The following is a 26980-nucleotide window of genomic DNA, read 5'->3' on the forward strand; positions in this document are numbered from 1 at the left end:
TGTCTAGTTGTACTGCAAACTTCTGTCTGAGAAATATATTTACTTGTTGTCATGATGATATATGATTGCTTTGAATGAGAAATTGCTGCTCATAATCCATCTCTCTTCCTCTCCCACCCACCCACAAATATCTACAATTAGGCCTATCAGCTAATTTATGTTAATGGCAATTGTTGTAAAACATTTTTTTTTAAACCCACAGATCTTGGAACTGAAATTTTTCCTCTCCAGAAATTAAGCTTTGTGTGCTTTGTCCCAAAATCAGGCTTTATTGTTCGAGTGACTGGATACATAAATTCGTTTAATTAAAGTCATGGACACATACACAATGTAAACCCTAGAAAGTTTGTTGGCATCAGCTTGTATTGGATTGAATATTTTTATCCAAGATTTAGCTACTAATTAAGGAAGTTACTATTTTCAGTGCAAATATGAACTTCATAGCAGGATGTCATTAGACTTTTTGGTCACTATATTCTTAGTTGTATTATTCAGTAACTTTCACCCTCTTCTATAAATCATGGGCTGACATTTGACAGGATCTATTCCATGTTTTATGGTTCACCAGGGTGGATAATATTTATACTATTATTTGTTTGTTGTTTTATCTGAAGTATTTTAAGGCTGCCTTTCAGAGCAACTAACTCTCTCAAGGTGGCTTACATAAAAACTTACAATTAGGGAACAATTTTAGTTTACATACTTCCATGTATCAAAATGCATAGAGCGATCCTGCAACCAGTCTGATCTTTTCTTGTTGTATTTCCAATCAAAACCTCAACAGTATCACATACATCACTTTTTATTTAACAAAGAAAGTAGGTGGTTTTACACACTTCCATTGTTTCTCTTCATTCGCCTCCCCCCTTGGTATAGATTGTTTCCAACTGAAGCTTTCCAATGTTCCATGCACTTAAATGCTCGCTCTCTCTCCAGTGTGGATTCCCTCATATATCATAAGGTTTCCCTTTCTGTGTTTACTTTCCTGGGAGCAATCCCCATTAAAAAACAGTGGGCTATAACAGAATAAACATGCATAGGAATGGGTTCTTAATCTGTGGATTTGCTAAACTCTTAACCCAGGGCAAATCTGGGGGTGGTAATACATGAACACACAGAATCCCCCTCCTTTGAAAATGTAATTTGCATTGGAAGAAAGAAAGAAAAACCGTTGACCCTATTGCAAAAACACACATAACATTGTTGTTTAGTCGTGTCCGACTCTTCGTGACCCCATGGACAAGAGCACACCAGGCACTCCTGTCTTCCACTGCCTCCCGCAGTTTGGTCAGACTCATGTTTGTAGCTTCAAGGACACTGTCCAACCATCTCGTCCTCTGTCGTCCCCTTCTCCTTGTGCCCTCCATCTTTCCCAACATCAGGGTCTTTTCCAGGGAGTCTTCTCTTCTCATGAGGTGGCCAAAGTATTGGAGTCTCAGCTTCACGATCTGTCCTTCCAGTGAGCCCTCAGGGCTGATTTCCTTCAGAATGGAGAGGTTTGATCTTCTTGCAGTCCATGGGACTCTCAAGAGTCTCCTCCAGCACCATAATTCAAAAGCATCAATTCTTCGGCGATCAGCTTTCTTTATGGTCCAGCTCTCACTTCCATACATCACTACTGGGGAAACCATACACTTAACATTAGTTTGGCCTTAAGTGTGGGGATGAGGCATCTGTGAATAAGGCAAAGTAGGGACAATTTATCAGAGATAAGGGGCAGATTTTTTCCAGTTTGTTTAAGATTTTGAATCCTAGAATGTTGCTTTCCAAACATTTTTTCCCTCAGTAGCTGGAACATTCTCCTATCTGATGTTGGAGCTCTATTATTTTTCTTGCCATCCTTTCCTGTTTCTGTAAGACAGCACACATCACCTGTGTATCTGAGTTAAAACATAGGGTGGTTTGAGTGTGAGTTTAATGGCCTTGTTCATACAAAACCCAAAGCCAAACCATGGCTAAGTGTGACCACAACAGTGTGCAGGAAAAAACCGTGGTAACTATAGCTTGTGAGACAAATCACAAGCATCTGGTTTACATGTAACACTAAGCCAAACCATGGTTTAGCTTGCGGTAGTGTGGCAGAAGCAGAAGCAGAAAATCACCAAAATGACTGTAATTTTCCTGTAAGGATTTGGCTTTACATTACATTTCACTGGGTCTCGGTGAAATCTTGGTTTATTGCAGTTAATGTTTTCCTGTGTTTGACCTGGCTGAGCCATTCCTCCCTCCTTCCCAAAAGACATCTTCATTCAGAGCTAATTCAAGTACATAATTCAGACTGGATCTTGCTGAATGTCAGAGTTAATGTGCAATTATATGGATTGCCTCAGAATCTTGATATCTACTTGCATGTACACTAATAGGAGATCAGAAAATGCTAAACAAAATATGCATTGGCACACACTGTACAGATTATTCATAAATGCGCTTGCTGCTGCTTTACTTTTTCTATTGATGTCTGTTTAATCAAAGGCTTTTGAAACCAAGCTCGCTAAACTAAATTAGTAAATTGCATATAAATGACAGTCCTATCAAAACAGAGAGGGCTGGGGTTTTTTAATAATAAAAAAAGTGTCACTAACATTCTGTCTGCTGCCAATCCTTGTTCCTGAACTTGGGTGCTATGTGCTATCAGACACTAGGGAACATTAGGAATCCAAAGGCAATTAGCAGTGAAATCTATTCAAAAAGTAGTTGATTTGTAAGAGCTCTCCTATGAAAAGTTTAGCAAAAGAATTTTTAGAGTGGGCAAAAGATGAAAGTGCACCATGTTCTTGGCAACAAATAGTTTCACAGTTATTGGCAGTAGAAAAATAGAACAGCTTTTGTTGCTCAAGTTCACCCCTTTAGGACCCATGAGTAAAGCTGAGGACATGTTTGGATGCTAGAAAATCAATAGTCTACAACTTTTAGTGCCTGGTGAATGTTGTGTAGTTAATAATTTAAAAAGGGGAAGTTGTTCTTCCAAGGCTTTTCCTTTTATCTGAAAGCAGGTCTCTGTGTATGTATGTTTGCTTTATTTCCTTCATTTCTTTCTAGTGCTCAGCAGGATTAAAATAGCACAAACATACATTTCAGGAAATATTTTTGGGGGGAAGCAGTTGTATCTCTTTGGAGACTAAAGAGCTGTTGGAGATGGCAAGAAAAATATACATGAAATATACTCAGAGTCGCAAAGTGATTTCATGCTCTTTATTCAGCTCATAGTGGTGAAGAGGAATGAATGAATGTCCCCTCAAAGTATCTGCCTTATATACATTATTTACACAATGGGCTGCACATGATTGGCTAATTCCTGAATTCTACTGTAAGCCAATCAGGTTGTGGATTCACTTCTATCTGGAGCAGGATTGGGTGGTTCCTGCCAACCAATCATACTGCTGCATTGTTCTAGGACCAATCAGACTGCTGCATTCTGAATCCTATTGTTCTAGGACCAATCAGACTGCTGCATTTGGATCCTATTGTTCTAGGACCAATCAGACTGCTGCAGTTTGGATACTATTCAACTCAGTACATAACAATACAAATAGTGATTTATTTGGGCGGGGTGTGTGTGTCGGAGAACATGATGAATGTGTCTACAGCATAAAGTCAGAGAGAAACAATAGCCAAAATTATTGTGCCAAGAGGACTGAGTGAACCAAGTGTGCAAAATCTGTACAGTAGAGGCAAAGCAGGCTTTCCCTCCTCTAGGAATCTTTGAGCTGAGCTAGCTCAGGGCCAGTTCCCAAGGCAGAAATGAGGTGGGACAAGGTCTTTATCCATTGTTCAATGCAAAAACAATTCAGTAGTGAGAAAGCAATCAAGCAACTACTTTGGTACTCGCTCAGTACACCTGCTTTTCCTGGGCTTTGTTTTTGGTCATGTGAATGAACTGTCCCTGAAGGTGGTTAGTCCAAGGTGGAAGAAAGCAGGGCATAAGTATTACTTGCATGATGGCACTTCCTCATTTCTTCTTCTTCTGGAAATGGAGTTGCTTGGAATTCCATTATTTTTTGTGAAGGAGCTCATTTTTTTTGCAGGTACTAGGAAGTTTATAAGCATATATATATGTATATAAACACACACACACACACAAATTGATGATTTCAGGTAGTTTTTTTAAAAAAAATTATATACCACCCTTTGTGTAGTGGTGTTAAATATCTCATGTTTATGAATAAGTAGTTTGTTAAGGGTGTTGGGAATTGTGATTTTGTAAGTGGTAAGCTACAGTTTCCATGTTTCTTTTGGGGGGGGGTGATTATGTGCTTTCAAATGTACGATGTGTAGCAGCCTATATAGTGGTCCATTCACCACAAGCAGGCTCCTGTATACCACAAACTTCACCTGCACTCTTTCTTTTCTTTTTAAACTTCACAGCTGCAGTGATGCTGGTGCCTGAAAGGAAAACAGAGGATGGGTTTGAGGAACACTTTGGTATTAACTACATGGGACACTTCTTGTTGACCAACCTTCTCTTGGAAACACTGAAGCAATCAGGAACCCACAGCCACAATGCTCGAATTGTCACTCTCTCATCAGCTACCCATTATGTAGCAGAATTACGTCTTAACGATCTGCAAAGCAGGTATATTGAAATAAAATGAAAAACTTCACTGTACCTCGAGTTTACAAAAAATTGAAACCAGAACTCCAGAATTTAGCTCATTTGCCTTGTATATCCAGACTTATTTATTTCATATTTGTATCCCATTCCCTCCCTACAAGGAGTTTTGGGAGAATTCAGGATGGGACAACTTTGAAAATTCTCTTGCCTTTATGAGCATGAATTTTGGGTTCTGCACATCAAAGCATTTGCTCCCAGTACCAGCCTATTCTTCCTTCTAACACACACACCTTGGAATGCACTGTAATAACATATGAGGGCTGCAGTATTTAATTGGGTGAAACATTGTCCTGCTTAATCAGGAATCAGATTTTTTAAAATAAAAAAATGATTCAAAATAATTATTTTTAAGAGAAAGACTTATGAAGACTCCAGATGGCAACCACCATTTTAAGGGCCATTCTGTTTTGTGTGCGCGCAGGGGGGTAATACCTCTACAAAGGTTTTGGCTGGGTTCTTCACCTTTCAGGGATGCTGGGTTGCACCTGTGCTGAATAAGGGGTCCAAAGTCCCTTCCAGCCCCATGATTCCATAAATTCATCCTCTAAAACACACACAAAATGACCTTTTCTTTAGGACAAGTTTTCTTATATGCAAATTAATTCAAGTTTAGTTGGTTTGATTTATTGATTACACAAATCAACCTTTCTCTAATTGTGTGACAACCTTCCAAGTTAACCTTCAGAAAGGGGGAGGTGTGGGAGGGTTTGCTAGGCAGAAGTCCTCATCCATAGCTGGCAATGATGCCCTTGTGTCATTCTGAGGACCATCATTTCCTGCTGGGGAGCATGGGATTCGCAATGTCCTCCACCTCCAAATTCATGAAGCCATGCAAAAGAAGAAACTACAATTTCCTGCTCCTCAATATTTCCCAGGTTCTCTGTTGCCCAAAATGCTACCCTTGCACAGTTTTCAGATGACAGCAAAGGCAAGTAGGAAGGAAAGCATTGTAGAAGGGCCACAGCTCAGTGGCTAGCATCTGCTTTGAATGCAGAAGGTCTCAGGTTCAATTCCTGGCAACTCCAAGAATGTTCCCTGCCAGAAATCCTGGACATCTGCTACCAGTCAATAGACAATTCTGAGCAAGAGGCTCCTGGCTGTTTGGATTCCCAACCTACACAGAGTCTAGCACTTCTCCACTGACTGTCAGTTTCTCTCATCAGTTTTGCTCTCCAATTGGCAATATCCCCCTTCAATACTCTTGCCAGTTGGCAGTCGTTCTGGCATGTGTTGGATATCATTTATTCTATTTAAATGTTGCCAGATTTCTGTTCACCCACCTGCCTGCTCCTTAACCCTTTTCATTGGGTTAATCTGTTCTTCCTTTGCTCTGTTTTAGGAGAATCATAGAGGGGGAATTTATAGGTCTCTAATCCCAGCCCCTGCTTATTATGCAGGAAATGCAGAGCTTAGAGCTGTGCCATATACCCTATTGCCAAGCCATTTTTCTACCCAGCCATTCCTTTTGCATTGCTAGAACTGTGTTGTCTTCTTTGCTGGCATGGTGTGACTTTGGAGACTGATACTAGTTGCTAAATTCAGCATCCTCAAAACAACAACAAACCTCTGGTTACGTGAAAAATATTCAATAAACACACAAGACGTAACCGGCTTGGTCCATATAACTCTACTCTGTAAAAGTTGCTGCTTACAGCAGCTACTACTATGCTATAAGATCCTGTGATATCATATATGAGTTTGTACTACTGATGAAGCCCAGGACAGCAAAACAAGGCTAATATTCCGGAAATCCTTGTCTTAGATTCTGTGAAAGGATTCTGTGGAACTGTAACAACCTTTCGCGTGGATTGTTGGACTCTATGAACAGTCAGGTGGAATAGACACTTACACATACATGGACCTTACACATAAACTGATTAGAGAATGAACTGATCCACAGGGTCTTCTACTTTTTTTCGTTGAACTTTATGAGCTACTTCTGTTAAAATCTACAATTTAATACAATGAATAGTATACTTTATTTATTCAAATGTACAGCTGGTTACATCTTGTGTGTTTATTGAAATTCAACATCCTGACGAACTTGGATGGATTAAAGGAGCTAATAAGTCATGTTAGGGTAATGTTTTTTTAGGGGTAAGAATGGAATGCATATGTTGTCATCTTCTCTTCCATGTCAGCCTGATGGAACAGCCTCTGTGTTTCTACTAATGTAACCCAAGGCAGATTATGAAAGTCACAGAGTATGAACCTAGGTATATTGTGGAATACAGAGAGTGGCCTACAGGGTGGAATATCTGAATATATCTGAGTACCTGTATGAAATCATTTCAGCTGAAAAGTGCACAGTGAGTGTGTAGGGTTCAACCAGGCAGAGCGCCTTCTCAGTAGTGGCACCCTCCCTGTGGAACACCCTCCGTCCAGATGTCAAGGAGACAAAGAACTCTGCAACTTTTAGAAGACATCTGTATTGGGAAGTTTTTAATATTTGATGCCTTATTATGTTTTATATATTCTGTAAGCCGCCCAGAGTGGCTGGGGAAGCCCAGCCAGATGGCCAGGGTATAAATAATAAAATCACCATCATCAGCTAAACTTTGGTTTTGTATAGCACGTCCTTGCATTGTGAGAACTCATTCTGTTTCACAAACCTATTGCATGTGAGTTACACATTACCAAGGCCACATCCTCCTTTGCTGATCTGTATTTGCATACTTCATCAGAAGGTGCTTTTTAAGAAGTACAAATCCAAAGCTCACTTGGATATATGGAGCAGGGTTTTTTTGAATCCTGGCTTGCTTACACACAGTGTCAGTGAGAGAAGCATAGGCTTAATTTAGGGGTGCCATTTGGAGAGGGTGGAAGGGTAGTGAACTCCCTCTTCCCCTGGTATTTCAGGACTCGTGAGTATTCCTTTGGGTCACTTATAGCTTTGGTTACTTAGAAGTATTTATTTTTATACTGCCGTTTAACCCTGAGATGGCTTCCAAGGAGGCTCATTTCTCTCCTCCCGGCTTAAAAATCTTGGGAACTGTAGTTTATCCCCACACACAGAGTTTCCAATACCTTCAACAAACTATCTCTGGGGGATTCTTTAACTGTATGCTGGGTATGCAGCCGCGGTTTGCAAAGCAAAGCACCAACTTTTAAAATAATCAAAGAGCAGCGTTAAAGCTTTTACATCAAAAACCATTTCAGGACAGGTGGAACAAGAATTGTTCTCATCTTTCCTATTCACCTGAAGGTCTTCAGGAATAGCAGGCTGCTGCCACAGGAAAAAAAAACCACCCTGTTCTGCATTCCCATGAAATGCAATTCTTTTGTTTTGGTGGTGGGACATCTGACAGGGTCTCGGAAGATAACAAAAAGTAAACACAACAAATACCTTTAAGATTCATAACTTCTTAGCAATTTAATTTTGGATACATCTCAAGAACAGGTTTCTGTGACTCATCTTCCCCCATTCCCTTTGCAACACATACTACTGAAACCTGTCATGGTGCTCTGGTTTCCTTCTTAAGAGTTTTGGCTTAGCGAATTTCTTAAATGACATTTCAACAAAAGTCTCGTTTTAGCATGCAGTGTTTTGATAGCCTTTCTTCTGTGTTCTCCTCTGAAATTGCGTGGACACGAGAGAGCATAATGCAGGTATAATCATGCCAGCTAGAATTTCTCCTGAATGGGCAGCTGTCTTTTCCTGCCTGTTACAAAAGTACTTCAAGAGAGGAACTTTAATTTGCATTCCAGGCCTCCATATCTTTGAAATATCCCCCTCTTTTGTGGGGAAAACAGAAAGCAGCAGCATCTCCTTAAGATCCTCATTATAAAGCCCTTGGAGAGCAGTTGGACCAAACAGGAGGCCCACATTTTGTTAGTGAAATATTGTATGAAAAGTGGTTTAAACAGCTCTTTCCTTATATGTTGACTGTAAAATAGAGTATTGCACCTGCATTTGCTTATAGTGCTCCTTAGTAACTTCAGTAAACACAATAAGGTATTTTAAGAGTAGCCATTACATTACTAAATATTAATCTCGCTCACTTGTTTTCCTGTCTTCCACTGCTCGTGATTACCATTGAGACAAATGGCTGTAATGATTCCAGCCCACATATGCAACAGAAGGCTAGGCAGTAATTTCATCCCGAACTTACCTTTTTGCCTGAATATTTATTGCGGTGCTGTCAGTATAACAGCATGATAGATTAGGAGGTTTTGCATTAAAATGATTCTTAAGTAAAGTAGACATGAATATGTTGAACGAGCCCCTGCAGGACCTTTTTAAAGCTTCTGAAGCTTGCTTTGTTTCTTGGATACCTCATTTCAGAAGTTTTAGATCTTTGGAAAATTCAAATAGTGAATACTATAAGCCTGTTTGTTCTATGGAATTCATTCCTGTCAATGTCCATTTAAACATTATGTGTGTTTACAGTTATGATAACCTCCATTTGTTTTCTAGTCAATAACTGAGTTGCATTTATCGACTGTTACTGGCAGTGATGTGGGTTTTCCATAGAATTTTGAAATGCAAAAATATTCCCTTGAAGTTTAGGGTAATTTGCATTGGGTAATTTTCACTGGAGAATTTTCAGGTTTTGAGAGTTATCCAATTTAGTTTGCTTATTTTACTCGTATTTAGCAAGCAAAGCTAAAATTCTTGAAACTGCTAGGCTTGCCCAGTAATATATTTGCAGATTAACTTATTTTCCCATGTAAAAATTAAAACACGGGGGATTTTTATGCCCTTTGTCATTTATTACTGATCTTGAGTATTGGACCCTAGTTCTCAGTCAGGTATACTTTAAGTTATCAGGTAAAATAAGCACAGATATCACACACTGGCTAACATAAATAATACATTTTGTATGTTATTTTCTAGGCAAGATTTGCCTAAAAACTCTTTTGATGGAAATACTGTTGTGGTCTGATCTTTCTGATTGTTTGATTTCCTTTATTTTTCTTGCTCTGGGATTTATTTCCATGAGGAGAGGGTTGCAAACCACATCAATTTGGGTGACGTGCTAATTCAAACCATGGCCTAGCTCACAACAGTGAAGCAGACAGAGGACCACAGGAAGAGCATCATGGCCACAACATCCTTTCCAGAAGCCCACACACTTCCTTATTTGCACAAAGCCATGATTTGTGCACCATTTCTCTGACTGTGTTCTGTGGAACCCTGGGGTTCTGCGAAGCAGTGCAAGGGGTTCTGCATTTTTTTAAAAAAATGTAATGGTGGTGAAGCATGCGCAGTGTGTGATTTCCACTGAGTTGCAGCCATTGAGATTAAATGCCCTTCCTCTTCTTCCCTTCCTTTCCAAAAGCTAAATCAGTAGTGCCCAGTGTGGGCAGGGCAGTGTTGATTACCTGGCTTCCCAACCCTGTGCTTTGTTGTTCATTACTGAAAGGCTGTGTGTGAGAGAGAGGCAGCAGGGAACTTACTTTTGCCATTGCCTTATCCCTCCTTCTCTTTGTAATTAGCAGTAACAAACTGCATTGGAAAGCCCGGTAAGCAAACCCTGCCCACACCATACCACTACTGGGTTAAATTGGCTGTTGAATCACTTGTAATGGGAATTCTTTGTCCCCCTCTTAGCACCTTCCATTGAGCTGCAGCCTGCAAGCAAGGGTTCAAAATGCTACTCCTTTTAACACTGACAGAAGCTAGGGGAGTATTGGCTTTGTCCTCATTAGATCTGGGAAGTATCTGGGCAGCTGTTTCCTCATACCAAGAGTTAAAGACATTCTGTGTTGGGAATGAAGGCTCTTTATGAGGCAAAAAAATAGTTGTCCAAGTTACCTATATCCTTGTCCTTCTCAGAGCACCTGCGTCTTTTCGCTCTTCTCATTTCTGCCTTACTTCTAGCGTTAGCCAGTCTGTGTTAGCCAGGTTGTTTAATTAGGTCCACAGTCTCATCAACAGTGAGTTGATTTATGACCAATTTAGGGGCAGTTTGATGGTGAGAGAAGACAAAGAAGACAGACAGGAACAACCCCCCCCCCAAAAAAAAAAATTCAGAATGTTCCTTCCACACTGTCTATTTAGTACCCTACTGTGCTGCTCCTACCTGTACAGTTTGTTTGTATTGCATACAGAGTTTAGGGGGTCAAGGAGTTGTATGAACAGAAACTTTGAAAGTTTTATAATTTTAAAAGGATAAAAGCCAAAAAATAAATAAATCGAAGCATACAGATGTAGTCACCAGAAGGTTAAGATGGCGGCTGTGAGGCTGATTAGCTCTTTGGGGTAATTTACAAGGCTGGCTTCATAACATTTTACAGTGTTGCTTGCTGGGGGTCATCAGAGCACGTAAACAACCTTGCTCTCAGCAGAAAAGAGGAAAAGTAGCCAGCAGTCAGCCCCCATGTTACAGTTAAAACACAGTTTTAAAGGAATTTTGAAAAGGAATCTGTGAAGCTCTGATAAGCGTGTCTTACCTCAGCGCCATCTTGACCGGAAACCCTTCGTTACAACTCATGGTTTGTCTCTAACACTGACAGAGATAAGGACTCTTTCTGGTGAGAGCCAAAGCCTAAAGGATGACCAGCAAAGCAAAGGCTTCTCCCATCAGTGGCTATCAGCAGCAGAGTTTTTCAAAGTCTCAAGAGTTGATGCTTCTAAAAGTTGCAGCTCTGGCTGGCTTCTCCAATGTTCAACTCCATCCCCCCTATTTATATATATATTATTGCAAACATTCTGCTATATTTTTGTTTAAAGTGAAGGGTTCCAGCACTAAAAAAAAAGCCAGAGAAGCACTGTCTCAGTATTGTATGCAAACAAAGTCAGTATGCTTGGAGAGCTTTCTGTTGAGGGCTTCATTGCATAGAAGGATGCCTCTGAATACCAGTTGCTAGAAATCCCAGGTAGGCTGAGTGCTGTTGTGCTGAAGTCCTGCTTGCCTGCTCCCCATAGGAATGTAGCTGGCCACTGTGAAAACAGGATGCTGGACAGACGAGCCATTGGCATGTTCCAGCAGACTATTCTTAAGGAGGAAAGATTCATATTTGACTGTGTTCTTGCCCTATTTCTCTGCTGCCGGTTAGGAATAAGTGTCTAGACAGCTTTAATAAACACTAGTTTGCTGGCTGCTCACCAACTGTTAGAGAAATCTTGGCAACATATATAGACACTAATATCTCTAGACTTCTTGCCAGAGACATGTGCTGCCTGCCTGCCTGCCTTTCACCCTGTTGTCTCTCATATTGTGTGTGTGTGTGAGAGAGAGAGAGAGAGAGAGCCTTACATATATACACACACTCATGTGCATGTAAAGATCAAGATTCAGAGCATCCACTGTGTTTTAAGGAAAGAACCAAAATAGCTAAAGGAGGATGATAAATGGAAAAGACGCCGCTTATGAGCATCCTTAGTATTTCAACCACAGTTTATAGATAGTTCTGCAGCAAAATGTGTGAAAAACTTACCTAAATCAATAGAAAGTCGGCATCTATAGTTGCACACAGGACTGAATCCAGTTGTTGAAAATCTGCAGTTTCCTGTGATCACTGGACTCTTGATGTAATCATGAAGCTCTATGCTGCCTGGAAGATCAGCCTTATTCAGGCATCCTTGAGATTAGCATTCCAGCTCTAACCTGTCTACTATCCTCTAGCAAGAAACCTGATTCTACCGATTTAGGCACTTCAGCTTACAGATGGTGATGGGGATTGGGAAGCTAGCATTATCATCTTTGTGTGTGGAATTTCCATTTTATAATAATGTCTTTGATAGGACTGCCTTCTCTCAATTAATAGGCCCGATATTCAATCTAAAAGGATGATTTTTTTAAAAAAAGGAATAGTGCATCAGTCTTGCACATAATGGCAAACTGGCCACTGAGCATAATGCTAGAAATTATGCAAATAATTTCCACATTCCATGCAACTAAAAACCTGGTCATCAGCTAAAGGACTGAATATAGCTATGACTGGGTTTTTTTTCCTTAGCCTAGAGAACAGCGATGTTTTACAAACATAAGGCACAAATCATTAAGAAAGCTTTATGAGTTCTAGAGTGCTTTTGTTTTCCTCACCAAGTGCTGAAGCCAAGGTGTATTGCAGCATTTTACATGTGGCCTTTTGTTAGAAGTCACTTATGGTATGCAGAATAATAGTGCTTTTGTTTGTTGAAACATTTAGCAATCTGCCTACGCCTGAGTACATTCTTAATATACTGCTGTGCCCCCTAGACAGATTAACACCTTGGAAATTGGAGGGAGGTAGATTGGGAAAGGAAGCGCCAGGGTTTTTGATGTGTAGAATATACAAGTGGTTTGTGGCAGCCAGGAAATCCTGGCTTCTGGCAACATTGAGGTTAATTATAGCTGTCTTTTGTGAGCTGTGCACAATTATGTGTCTCTGAAGAATGAGCCCTAACAAGAAGGCAGGGTAGAGGAAAAAAAGGCCTCCAGGAACCTAGAAGTGACATCAAGTAGCCACTTGACGTATTATTCTGACCTTGTGTCAATCAATATGCGTCATTCTCCCCTTCAGGTGTAGTGCATTTGTCAGCAGTTTTAAAAAAAATGAATAAAAGAACAAGGCACAAAAGGAACAGAAGTTGAAGCATAGGTCTTGGTAGGCTCATGTTGTCCTCTCTCTTTCTCTCTCCACACAGTGCATACCATCTTGTGCTCAACTGAGCATGAATTTGCAGTAAAGTGGTACCTCGGGTTACAGACGCTTCAGGTTACAGACGCTTTAGGTTACAGACTCCGCTAACCCAGAAATAGTACCTTGAGTTAAGAACTATGCTTCAGGATAAGAACAGAAATCGTGCTCTGGCGTCATGGCGGCAGCGGAAGCCCCATTAGCTAAAGTGGTACCTCAGGTTAAGAACAGTTTCAGGTTAAGAACGGACCTCCAGAACGAATTAAGTTCTTAACCTGAGGTACCACTGTATTTGGAGCACAACCTAAGCTGCTGTTGCAGCCAGAAACAGGAGGTCTTGTCATGTTCTGGAATAAGGTGTAACCTTTAAAATGTAGTACAGCCAGAAACTGAAGAGTGTTAGAGAAGTAACTGATCCAGAGGTGTTTTTTTTTTGGGGGGGGAGCTATTTCCCCCTGCACCACCTCCGAAGTTCTACCATGCGACCCCAGAACAGGTTTTAGTGTTTCATATCTAGAGAGAATTGAAGCCAAGCTCTTCCATTGTGCAAGTCCTGTGCTTTAATTGTGGAAGTGAGAGAATGGGCTGTGATCACAAAAGCACAGTTGAGCATCTTGCTAGTGTGTCTGTACTATGTATCTTTTTGTTAATATGTGGCTGTTAAAATTTGCAGGTAATTTTTCACTGTGTCCAGTTAACTTTTCCATATGCTGAAGGCTCTTTGTCTCACATTTTCATAATAAAAAAATTCCTTCCAGTAGCACCTTAAAGACCAACTAAGTTAGTTCTTGGTATGAGCTTTCGTGTGCATGCACACTTCTTCAGATACCATTTTATTCCATTTTATTCAAGCCATACTTAGTTTTTCAATGCTAATACAGTAAGTGCAACAGTTACTTCTTGTGAGATCTGTGAAGCAGAGGCTGCCTATTTTTAACCTCTATAAATGTAATAAGAGACTTCCGGAAGTCACAGGAAATAACACATATGGTGTTCTGAGAGTCACAATTTAATTCTCCCAAGGGAACACTACAGGTGCCAACACTACAGTTTATATTAATAGGCAGGTTTATCTAAAGCACTTTCCATAAATGACACAATGAAATCTACTGAAATAATCACTTTGGCTACTGCAAGCAATGTGTTTTGAGATGATAAGCCCATTTGAGGGCCATTTTGTCGTATTGCTGCTTCTCTTATCCACTTCTCTATAATTTATTAAAACTTGTAACCAATCATGTGTCCTATAGCACACAGTTACCTTCAGAGAATTAATTCGCTTCTGTGTTTTTCCACCCCGTGTAGTTGCTTGTATTCACCCCACGGAGCCTACGCCCAAAGCAAACTTGCCCTTGTTCTGTCTGCCTACCGACTACAACATCTCCTGACAGCAGAAGGGAGCCACGTGACTGTTAACGTTGTAGATCCCGGCGTAGTGAATACCGATCTCTACCAAAATGTCTGCTGGGCAGCGAAAATGGTCAAGTGGATGACAGGCTGGCTTCTCTTAAAGGTACCTGGGGGTATTGTCAGAGTGTCATTTCGTGATGAGGTCTCCTGTGCATGGCTAAAGATGTATTCAGTATTGCTAGTGGCTCACAAATTTCTCATCTCTTCTTGTTGTGTTCTTCCTGTGCTGCTAACATGAATCAGAAACACCTCTGCCTTAGGAAGTTAATATTGCACACAGGTGGCCAGCTGGCAGCCCAGCTAGTCCCCAGCTGGTTTTACGCTTCCCCCAGACCTGCCAGGTCAGACTTGGCGCTCACATGATGCTGCACGCCCAGGCAACATGTCTTTGGCCAATAGCTTCACACAAGGCACTGCTTCTACGTTAGCTATCCAGCTCCAGTGACATAAGGTTCCAGGGACATTTCTCTCTTTGGTCATGAAAGGTTGAATACAGGCCTCAAGGACTGCCTCTTTCCATATGAACCTACCCAGAATCAGATCATCTTCTGAGACCCTTCTTCATGTGCCACCTCCCTGCTGTTTGCACCAGTGCAACGTTCTTACTTTAATCCCACCTTTGTGGATTTTAGAATGAAATGGCATGGTTGGGATAGCAAACTGTTGTACAGTTTATAAGTCTGACATGCACAGTATCTCACAATGTGAAAAGCATGGCAGACTTCTCCAAAGACCTTTGGTCAAACCCTCAGAGGTAAATTCCACTAAGTTCTGCATGGCTTACTCACAGGTTAAAAGGACTGTAGTCTGAATTCAATGGGTAGTAGTCAACTAAGTTTTACTCTAACTTAGACCCATTCAAATTAATTAACATGATTCAGATAGGTCAATTAATTTCAGTAGGTCTACTTTGGGTAAAACTTAGTTGACGACCACCCACTTAACATGATGCTACACATCTACTTTTAGATAAAATTGCAGAAATAGTTACAAAGGGGAAATATGTGTTTTTCTTTCATATATATTTGAAAGAGTTTACTGAAATAAAGTTGTGTTACACTAAAATCTTCCCTAATGTTGGATTAGGGCCTAGATTGTTCACACTTGGCAGGTGGATTTAAAACTTTGATATGAATATACAACCAGTATAGTGAAGTGTTTATAATCTGAAATAGTGTATAAAACCAAATTCTTAATACAATAAAACCATTCATTGGAAATACCTGATAATACTGTTTAAAAATACTACCTTAAAAGAAAAAGTGAATTGTTGACAATACACCCAGGGAGTGGGGGGGGCATTTCTGAAGGGGGGGATTGTTTTATGACTTAAGTATGGATTGTTTTTTCTAGTGTGATTTGCATCCAGTGGTATATTCTTCCAGTGGCAGATAATGCAAAACAAAACAAAACACTTCAGCCTGGACCCACCATAAGCAAGTAGATTGGAATCTGTCAATGTGATTCTAGTAGGCTGAATTAAATCGTGCCCTTTGTGCTTTCAAGTATGTTTCTTTTATTCTGGTCAGATAAGTTCCATGTCCTGGCCTGATTTTGGAGAGTCCTCTTGCAGCCCTCTGGGAAATAATTGGGCACTGATCTGCTGTAATGACGGCTGTGATCCGTTAACACTTCACAGAATTACTGAAATATGCATGTGCCCCCTGATGTAAATCCATGCTGAAATTCAAAAACAATGAGAATGCTGAATCATAGTGCATATGTGAACTGTCAGGAAGTAAATGCTGCACTGGACTGAAACATAGGTTTCTTAAAAGTGCGCAGGCTTCTTTCTTTCTTTCTTTCTTTCTTTCTTTCTTTCTTTCTTTCTTTCTTTTAATGGAAATGTCTGTCTTTATATAATGCTCTGAGGTTCAGTCTCCAAGGAATTAGGCAAGTAGGCAGCCTTTCTCCTGCAAAAAACAACAACTATAGCACACACCCTTTTTTTTTTTACCAACCATTTTGGCCCATGTAAACTTCTCATTTAGAAAGAGACACTGAGATGAAATATGCTTGAGAAGAAAATGTGTGCATTTGCTTACTGAATGTTATGGTATTATAGAGCAACCTTGGTGGAAGACATGTAGCATTTAGTTGTCCATGAAGTAAAAATGTTTACAGCAGAGTACTGGGATATATTTGCTCCCTCTCCTAAGCTGAGATTTCCACTTTTTTATTATGTACCAAGGATCCTCCAGCCACAGGTTTGGGTCCCAATTCCAAATGACCTGTATACTCCTTCCTGCTTCAAAAGCTTCTTCTTGGTGTCTTCCAGTGGCTTCTTGTCTCTCCTCCAGTTTGCCATCCACTTTCCTATCAAACTCAAAACACAACCCCTTTCCATCCCCAAGTGGACTTCCCACGCGTATATCCTATCCCTGTCTCTGTGGTCCTTTCAGATGCCTCCTTGACATCTTCCCTTTAATTCCAAGCATTTCCCTTTGAAAGTCAGGGCACTGTTTTGTATAGCAGTTTCCAGGAGCTAGCTCAAAGCATTCTAACCCATGATCCATGTACCTCACCATTAGGGACTTTTGTTCCCCTTAACACTACATATAGGAATGTGAGCTATCATTCTGATCTTACTGCACAGTAAGAGGTTCTTACTGCACATGTAGTTACTGCGCTGAAGAATGACAATGCTTTGAGAAATTTGGCAGGTTACAAAAAATTCCCACTTCTACCTATTATTTGTCACTGTCAGTAAAGTGCAAGCAGTAGACAAGAAACGTTGCAATTATCTTCCAGTTAATACTCTTCCAAGTCAAAAAGAGGGCAGGGGCTATGGCATTTCTGACAAGCAATTAACTAGCCTTCATTCCAACACCCCAGGGCGGGGTTGGGAGGGGAACCTTCTAGCGATTCTTTAACGATAGAAATTATAATCCCAGGATGTGAAAGACAGCAGCAGTCTTTCCTTTAAGACAGCAATTTTAAAGATGGACAGGGAAGTGGGAGCATGTGTGGTCCTTTCCGCTGCACCCTCCATGTTGTAAAATTCCACAGAGGCATTAAAATAATACATTGGTGGGGGGAGGGCCAGCCGTTGTTCACAAATGCAGTCTTATGTTTATATTTCAAGTATTTTGCAAGGTGTCAACAGGTCTCTTCCCAAGGCTGGGTGGTTTTCTAAGAGACAATTAGAAATGGACGAGCAAAAAAATAATTCCGGAAGTGGGCATGGTTTTGAATAAAAGCCCTGGCTCTTGTCCAAAGAAGATAATGGAGGAAGTACTTTCCAGCTAATTAAGACTGCTGTCCTATACTCACTTGAAGTCAACAGGACTTCTGATTAGTCAGGTATAGGATCACACTGTAAGGCTGCCTCTGAGGAAGGCCTTTTGAACCTACAGTAAGGCTAACTGAGCACAGTGGGACTTCCTTCTGCATAAACATGTTGGGCTATAGATCGTATCTGTGCCTTCTGCAAACACAGAGACAAGCTCTTGAGAATAACAGTTATCCAAATGTATTGATTCTCGTGTATAGCTCCATCTCCCCCTTACTCTGTTCCAATGATGTTGCTTGTGATTTACCTAACTTAACATATTAGATGAAGGACACACACCACAGAAAACTTGATATGGAATATCTGAACACACTTAAAATTGCTTAGTTTGTCCTACAGCCTGAACTATTTTATATACAGTCGTAACTTGGACCCAAACGCCCCGGAACTCGGACGTTTTGGCTCCCAAATGCTGCAAACCCAGAAGTGATTGTTCCGGTTTGCAAATGTCCTTTTGGAACCTGAACGTCCGACAGGGCTTCCGTGGCTTCTGATTGGGTGCAGGAGTTTCCTGCAGTCAATCAGAAGCCGCAATTTGGTTTTTGAACGTTTTAAGTCGAACATATTTCTGGAATGGTTTCTGTTCGACTTCCAAGGTACAACTGTATTGTTGTTGTTGTTTGTTTTCATGATGCACCTCTATTTTTACGGCTGCAGAGTGCAATGTAGTATTGACTTACAAGAAAACATGTGTAAGTTTGCACTGCAAAAGAAGTGTTTTTACAATTGTCTCGTTAATGAATTGTTAAATGGATTGTACATAAATTTTGCTTTTATAGTTGCCCTGAAGGAAGAGTCATAGGACTTGCAATGTACTAGACTCATAAATCACCCTTTTCCTCCGTTTCTTTTTGCTTGCTTTCACTTGGTTTCCCCCACCTCTTGCATTGTTCCTTCTCTGGATCAATTAAAGCCCAGTTAACTTGTTTGCATCACTTGAGCAAGTTTAAAAATCTGTACCATGGAATGTCTATAGATTAGTGTTTAGTGATCTCAAAACAAACAGCATGCTGGAATTCTTGTGTCTGAAATAATAGGCATCCATTGCTTTATGGTGCCATAGTAAAGGTAAAGGTACCCCTGCCCGTACGGGCCAGTCTTGCCAGACTCTAGGGTTGTGCGCTCATCTCACTCTATAGGCCAGGAGCCAGCGCTGTCCGCAGACACTTCTGGGTCACGTGGCCAGCATGACAAGCTGCATCTGGCGAGCCAGCGCAGCACACAGAACGCCATTTACCTTCCCGCTGGTAAGCGGTCCCTATTTATCTACTTGCATCCGGGGGTGCTTTCGAACTGCTAGGTTGGCAGGCGCTGGGACCGAACGACGGGAGCACACCCCGTCGCGGGGATTCGAACCGCCGACCATACGATCGGCAAGTCCTAGGCGCTGAGGTTTTACCCACAGCGCCACCCACGTCCCTTAATTAGTTAGTGGCTTTCTCCTAAAATTAGTAATATTCAGTAGCAGTGAGTAGGACAAGGCAGAGCCACCCTCCTCACTCCTTCTTCACTGCTTACCTGGACTGGGAAGGGAAGGGAAAGTTAGCAAGGAGGTTAAGACTACATGGATGAAGCAGATGGAGCACTGGATTAGCTACAGTGCTTGTGCCACTGATTCAACAAGCCACCTTGCCACTGCCCTGCTCTGTCCTGTTCTAGGCAAGGAGCAGCAACACTGGTGTCAGAAGTGTGGCTTCATAGATCTACCACACATGCCACTGCTGGAAATATTGTCTAGAAGGCATGCGTTATTGGTAACAGAGCTGGAAATTAATGGTGATTGCTCCTATTTTGATTAAGCAATGAAATACAATGAAGCAGAAAAATGTTATTTTTAAAAATATTCTGAAACGGAAATCTGAATTGCCACATGTTCTTCAGTTTTACTCTTAAGTACCTACACAATACAAGTCAAATAACAAACATCTCTCTCATTAGCCTTAAGTGCTTTTTGTCACAACAGCACTATGGAAATGCATCATTCTTGTCTAGGTTTTTAATATTTTTCTTCTTCAGTGTTTTTAAGATCTTCCTTTCATCCTCACTTGAGTTGATTGTTTAAAACAGCCAATGTACAACTTACTTGAAGTGATGAGAGCACAGGTTTAGCAAGCGGGAAATAATTAAAGCAATTTATCTCACTGAGTGATGCAGCCTGTTCAGTTTGAATAAAAATTAACTTAATTTTATTTTCCTCCATCTGTGTTCCAGGCCTAAGGCTTTGCAAAGTTCACAAACAATTGTAATCCTCTTAGTGAGCGCATATTTAAGAACCAAAAGGTCAGCCATCTTTCATTCATCCATCAAAGTTATTGTACAATTAAAGAAAAGCAAATAGCTGTTTTAAGTTTTGTTTTCAAAGGGTGCTGATCAGACTAAGGCCCTATGAATTCCTCCAAAGGCTTAAAGCTCATCCACACTTCCTCTTGTCACACTGCTTTCCCTAGAGGAAAACCGCTCTTTAGTGCTGAAACAGAGCAAACCGGAGGAGACCGGGGGAAGGAGAGCAGGAGAGAGAGACAGCTTGGCTCCCTCACCAGCCTGACTTATCACTGCCTCTTAGCCCCACTCCTCTCCAGCCTCCGCTTCTGCATCTGATTCTGAACTACTCTCTCCCACAGACTCTTCCTGCTCACTAAACCCTGTTGCTTCTTCAGCTTGCGACACCTCCTCCTCCCCCTTGTCTGCTCCCTCTTCAACTTCTGTTCACTCATCGTCATCCCAGCACCACTCCCCTGGCTCTGAGCCTTCTTCCTTTAGGGATTCCCCAGCTGGCACCTCCCACCACTCTTCTGCATCCATCCAGTCCTTGAGCATGCTCAGTGGCCATGGAGTGCTGAGAAGAGAAAACATAAAACTGTGGGGGCAGGGCAGATTTTCTGGAAATAGGGCATGACTGGCTGGAACCCTGCACTGCAACATTTTGTTGCAGGTTCCACTTCTACACTAGTATTTGCATTCTTTGTACACTTATAGAGTGTCCTTCATTAGTATTTTTTTTTTTTTTTGCAGATATAGCCAACGTACCTTTTTAATATGCTGCAATTTACATCTAAACCATCTTCAGCTGCTTTATTAGTACAGTTCTTAATGAAGCCCCATGGAAGAAGGGAGGGGGGAGCCATATCTGCATTATTTATTAGATCTGCAGCAAATGCTAGTCCTTTAGGAGCAGGCAAAACATTTGGAGGCTGTGTGGCTTATTAGGAGAAAATGCCTTTATGCATGTAGCTAATCTAGTGGCTTTTAAAAATAGTTCATTGGTGTAAACGACCAATATATACATTTTTTTTTTTAGTTGATATCAACTTGAGCACTACAATAGTTGCCCTTCTAGGGCAGGGGTAGAAATAAAGGAGAGAAGCTGTGCTGATATTACTAATCAATGCTTATTTTATTAAAAATGCTATTCCTCCTCCTCCTTTTTTTTTTAAAGAAAAGATATAGGCATGATTTTTCTAAATTCACATTGTCTTGTTTGTTGTATATTCCTATAATATCGTAAGTATTTTGGCCAGATAAAGGTTTTAAAATTGGTAACAAAGCTATCTTTTCATGGATGATTGCCATTCGGATTGTCTGCAAAGGAAAGATAGTCACAGAAAGAAACCTGGACAATCTAGTCTTTTGTAATCACTTCTCCTTTAAAGGTTTGTTGTTGAATGAAGCTTTTCTAGATTAACAATGCAAGTAACCTTGAGACTAATCATATGCAGGACAAACCTTTTTATGGAGAACCAGTAGTTAATCAAATTTCTCTTGGGTACATCCCAGTACATCCCAGAAGCAGAAGGGTGAACATGGAGGATTTTAAAGAAAATAAATAAACAGAAAAACAGAAAACAGGAAGCTGAGGGAGAGAGAGAGAGAGAGAGAGAGAGAGAGAGAGAGAGAAATTATCTATAATGTTTTGAAAAACAAATGGCCTGCAGATTGCTGTACCGTATTGTCTGTCATTTTCTATTGACTGTGTACTCTTCTCTTTACTTAACCATTATGACATTTGCACAACATACAAAATGACTTTAAAAAAACACTTCTTGTTTCTTGAGCGTTCAAAGATGCTTCGTGTTTGATAGCATATAACAATACAATGTGTGCAAGCAGCATGTCTCGGCAAGGGACATAGTTTTGTAAAGTGGAAAGAAAACAGACCACTTTTCATAATAAATGCATTTATAGCTACATATTATGTGTGCCCAGTATCATCTCTGTAGTCTTCAGTCTTCAAAGAGTGTGCCTAAAGATTTTCATAGCTTTCCATGCCACTGAGTTTCTTTCATCCTGCCCCAGTTGCTATAGTGATTCATCTTTCATTGGTCCCCCTCCATCCCCAGGGCTGGAAAAGGTTATCAATAAGATAGGCTTAGGTAATTAGTTTTCACAGGAGTAGGAATTAGACCCATGTGGGCATGTACTGTGTCTTGGATTATGTTAGTCTGCAGTGTCCTGTAAATAAACAGGGCACCAACTCAGCTCTGGAAACAGATTGTAATACTTGCTCACACCTTTCACATAAAAAATACGTTTTGTCTGAACATTTCAGAAGGACAGGAGTCAAAACATTCAAACAGAAGTATCATAAGCTCAAGATGTATCTACACGAGCCAGGTTATCATAGCAATTTCCAGAAAGGGAGCCACGCTAATCCGTTGCAGCAAGGAATTGTGTTGCTTATTTGCATAAGTTTTCACATGATCACAATGCCCATATCACCCCAGTGCTTGCTGAGATGTGCAAAACGCACCTGTCTGATGTAACATCCAGTTGTTGAAACAGTACATAGTGACATAAATATTGTTGATGCACTTCAGTCTTTAGTTCCAAGTAAGATCCCCACAGTTGTGTCAAGGTCTAAGCCAAAGGCATGAGAGAGGAACCTTCTTGTCATGTGTGCTTGAATTAGTTGGTTCAGGATCAGTGTTTGATGGGGGCTGTTGCTGAGCCTGTACAAGAGGAAATCCTTAAAAGAAAAGGTAGTTAAGGAGCTCATTTTTGGATTGGACCATGTGAAATTTGTTCCACATTTTTGAAGCTGTTAATAGTTCAGCAAGGCTCAGTTTTCTATGTGGTGGGATTTATCATCCGTATGAAACCTGCTGGTGGGGAGGAGATTGCCCATAGCTTTGTTCTGTATTTAAGCGGTACTTTTGGGTGTTTGGAATTTGTGCATAAGGGGAAACAAGCTAAAATTAAATCCCAAACAATACCAAAATAATGTTTGTTGGACGCCAAGTGCTCTAAGAAAAGTGAGTTTTCCTGTAGTTGTCTGGGCATTTGTTGCTCAGTAAAAAGTGATATGAAGTGAATATGTTTCACACAAGAGGCTGGTTTTGACCTTTAAAATCCTTGATAGTTGGGATGTGTAGATCTCGGAAATGCCTTAGATTAACTCCCACCATCCTTCAAGATTGCTGGGTAAAACCCTGCTTGAAATCCCATCAGGAGATCAAGATGGTGGCAGTGGAAGAAGGCCTTTTCTGTAGGAGCCTCAAGGCTCAGGAATGAGGTCCCAGAGGGACAATATTAAACATAACTCTGTAATATTCAGAGATCAGTGCTTCTGAATTTGTTACTGTAACTGTTTTCAGCGGGTCTGTAGATTTATTTTTTTCCATTTCTGTCCTGAAAAAGCAGAATATGCATCTGATGATGGCCCACCATTTTGGTATGGATATTTTTATTTTAGGAGTATAGTCACATTTGCAAGCTGCCTCAGATGGTAGGGGAGGTCAGGTAACACCTTTTAAGTACAGTCTCAGTGTGTTTAGGTTCCTTGTTTTCCCTGATGAAACGATGCAATTATTGAAAAACAGGGGATCAGTGGGATCAGTAATATATGAGGCTGGGGCTGGGGGATCCAAATCTGTGATTAAAAATTTAAAACTTTGTAAGAATGTTTTTGTAAAGCCTAGGATAGGAAGTAAATCTGTTAAATGTGGGACAAATTATATTATATGAATACAAAATGTTGCTTTTTGTTTGTTTGACATGTACTAGTTTTCTCTTTGACAGCACAGCACTTTGATGATAATTATTTGTGTCAAGTGAAATCCTCTAGTTTACCTTGCTGTGCTGGATTAAGCCTCACAATCTTCATTTGCTGTCACCCTGGTTGTTGTGGTCTCTGGCTCATAGTGTGTTACTCAACAGAATGCATTATATACACACATACATACAACTTGCACCTTCATCTGCTTGTGGCAGATTAAAGGACATTTCATCCTGATAAAATGAGTAATTACACTAGAGATTGCAATATTGCTTCTTGCTTTCAGTAATGCATTAATTCCGCTGCTAAGAAAGGAACAACTTGCCATTTCTGTGTAATGCTGCTGTATTGAGATTGAAAATCCTTGGATCGAACCCACGGCAGTGAATAAACCACAGTTTCAAAATCCCTGTAGGCATGCTGTGACCTCAAGCTCTACCCATGTACAACTGTAAGCAAAATGCCAGAAGCTGACATTTGCAAAGAGATTAATGATTTTGAAAAACTTTGTGTTGGTTTAGCCAGCTTGGATCACCTGAAATAACCTGATATTCAGACGCTGTGATATTTTGCCCCACAGCCTAATGAATATGAAAGTGTTATAGGTAGGGTACCCTGAAGCTTAAGTTGAAATAACAGTGATACTCACATCCAGATTGCTCATTCTCCAATAAAATGACCCTGTCCCAGATTTTAAATACTGTTTCTCAGATTCCTTAAATTTCGGGCCTACCATCTTCCCTCCCTTTCTCTTCTTATCTCTTCCTCCCCCTCTTCTGTATACTGAAATGGAGCAGGACATGCCATTTTACTTCCACATTTTTCAAACTTACTGCAGTGGCTTGAAAACAAACAAACATAGGATGCAACCCAATTCCTTACTGGGAGAGGACGTTGTGTATGCAGAGGGCAGTGGATCACCAGGAGAATAGGTTGCTAATCTATTTCTAATGATGTCGTAATTAACAAGATTAAACAATTAATTTGCAGTTGGGGAAAGAAGAAAGCTTAAATCAGGTCTCACAAAACTAACTCGGGATTATATAATTTTGAGGACAGATGTCTAAACATCACCTTGAAGCACAAGATGTATCTTTCTACATTTGCAAACTTGACAAGTTTGATTCTCATTGGTCTCTCCCAACAAAATACATGTGTGTGTGTGTTCACACACACAAACAATGGTGATAAATTCAGTGTTTCCCCCCAAAAAAAATCAGTGCTGGTATTCACCATGAAGTTATTACAGTAAGTGCCACACTTTTTAACAACAACAAAAAGAGGTGCCAGTACTGTGTATCCTTCCCCCTGGGGGGCGGGGAGCACTGGTGATAATTCCTGATATATCAAGATTTCTCCTCATAGAATGATAGTTTCCAGAGTTCCTTGGTCAGAGTGCTGAGGAATGGAGGCATAACTAGTTATTGTATTGTTTTGTAAACAGATGCTCTATCTAGTAAACAGTGGCGTAGCGTGGGGGGTGCAGAGGGGGCCGGCCGCACCGGGCGCAACATCTGGGGGTTAGGGTTAGGGGGCACAAATCCACGGGTTAGGGGGCGCAAATCCACAGGTTAGGGGGCACAAATTACTTGCCTTGCCCCGGGTGCTGACAACCCACACTACGCCACTGCTAGTAAAAACAGTAACAGAATGTGTGTTGTCATGTCAGGTCCTAAAACTGAAAGAACTAGGTGGTTTCTAAGCAACAAAGAACCCCCATACCTCTTCCCCCCCACAAACAATTATAGAGGGGAGTGGTGAAGGCAAGCTAAAGGCAGAGATGTGATACATTTATCTTTGCTTAAAGTCCTTGAGAGACAGTACTTCCACGTAATCTGCCCATGGGGATCATTCTGTTCATTGTGGTGTTATATTTGTCAAATGTTACTACACTATGTAACTTGACAATTGCCTCTTGTTCAGAGAATAACTAGCTCATAGACCACTTTTAGCAAGTCTCAAGGGAACAAAACTTGCCCTGAGTGACACACAGTCTCTCCCCTTCCACTCTCTCTCTCTTCTCCACCCCCACTCCCTCTATCTTTGCCTCTCCCCCCACCAACTCCACCTAAACCAAATATATTCGCGAATTGGGCTTATATGATTTCCTTATAGAACATAACCTCTCCCCCCACCCCACCTACCAATTAGCCAGTGCTTGAAATATGTCTTGGAAGTAAGTTCATGCTCATGTCTTGATAAACCTTATTCTGTGCATTCCTGTTCTACTTGATTGATTGATTGATTGATTGATTGATTGATTTCTAATCCACAGAGCCCAGAAGAGGGTGCGTCCACATCAATCTATGCAGCAGTTTCACCAGAGTTGGAAGGCATTGGCGCCTGCTATCTTTGCAACGAGCAAAGGACAAAATCTGCGGACGTCTCCTATGATGAGGAGTTGCAGAAAAGACTCTGGACAGAAAGTTGCAGACTTGTTGGGATCCCTGATACAGCACCGTAGGAGGGCTCGGAAAATAGCCACAGCTTGCTGTGTGAATGCAATACGTCCCACCGGCCTCTGTTGTGCGGCATCACTCATACTTCCGGAATTCACTGTTCAGTCACGCCGGCAAATAAGAACTCTGTTCGAGCTACCAGTCTGCTAGTGGTGGTGGCAGCAGTGGTGGTGATGGGCAAGAGATTCCCATCCAGAATTGTGTGTACGGTGGTTTTTGAACTTGACCATCCATTTTGTAATCATGTTTCAGTCTGTGATTAAATATATATATATCTTTAACCTTATGTAGAATTAGGGGTTTTCTTTCACACAGAGACGGCGAACCGCCAAGTCCCCCAGATGTTGCTGGACTTAACACTTCCACCATCCCTGACCAATGGCCATGCTGGCTGGAGCTGATGAGCGTTATAGTCCAAAAATTAATTGAGAGCCACAGGTTCCCCACCCCTGCTGCAATATCACTAAAAAGGTACTGTTTCGTGAGGCTGAAACGTATTCAACTTAACGCAAGCTCTTCAAAGCTCTAGCGTAGGCATTTTGTGTGCCTTTCAGCAACTTGAAGAAACTGGAGTTTCTTTCCTTTGTGCTAACCTATGACAGGACCTTTTCAGTAGTGGTTTCTCATTTGTGGAATGCCCTTTCTGG

At 40.9% G+C, this 26980-nt stretch overlaps 1 protein-coding gene across 3 annotated transcripts in view; it reads left to right on the top strand.

Moving 5' to 3' along the window:
- DHRSX (dehydrogenase/reductase X-linked) overlaps nt 1-26619 on the top strand; it is a 95652-nt gene extending 69033 nt beyond the window's left edge. For 2 of the 3 annotated variants that reach the window (XM_082220150.1, XM_082220148.1), the window contains 3 exons: nt 4366-4573; nt 14486-14693; nt 26150-26619. In XM_082220150.1, the coding sequence (XP_082076276.1) occupies nt 4366-4573; nt 14486-14693; nt 26150-26338 (605 nt within the window). In that variant the 3' untranslated portion in view covers nt 26339-26619. Of the gene's footprint in view, nt 1-4365; nt 4574-14485; nt 14704-26149 lie in introns of all 3 variants that reach the window. The other variant, XM_082220149.1, reaches the window with a different exon arrangement.
- The last annotated feature ends 361 nt before the right edge of the window (nt 26620-26980 follow it).

This window comes from Podarcis vaucheri, assembly GCF_965113315.1.
Source record: "Podarcis vaucheri genome assembly, chromosome: 4".
In the NCBI taxonomy this organism is placed as follows: Eukaryota; Metazoa; Chordata; class Lepidosauria; order Squamata; family Lacertidae; genus Podarcis; species Podarcis vaucheri.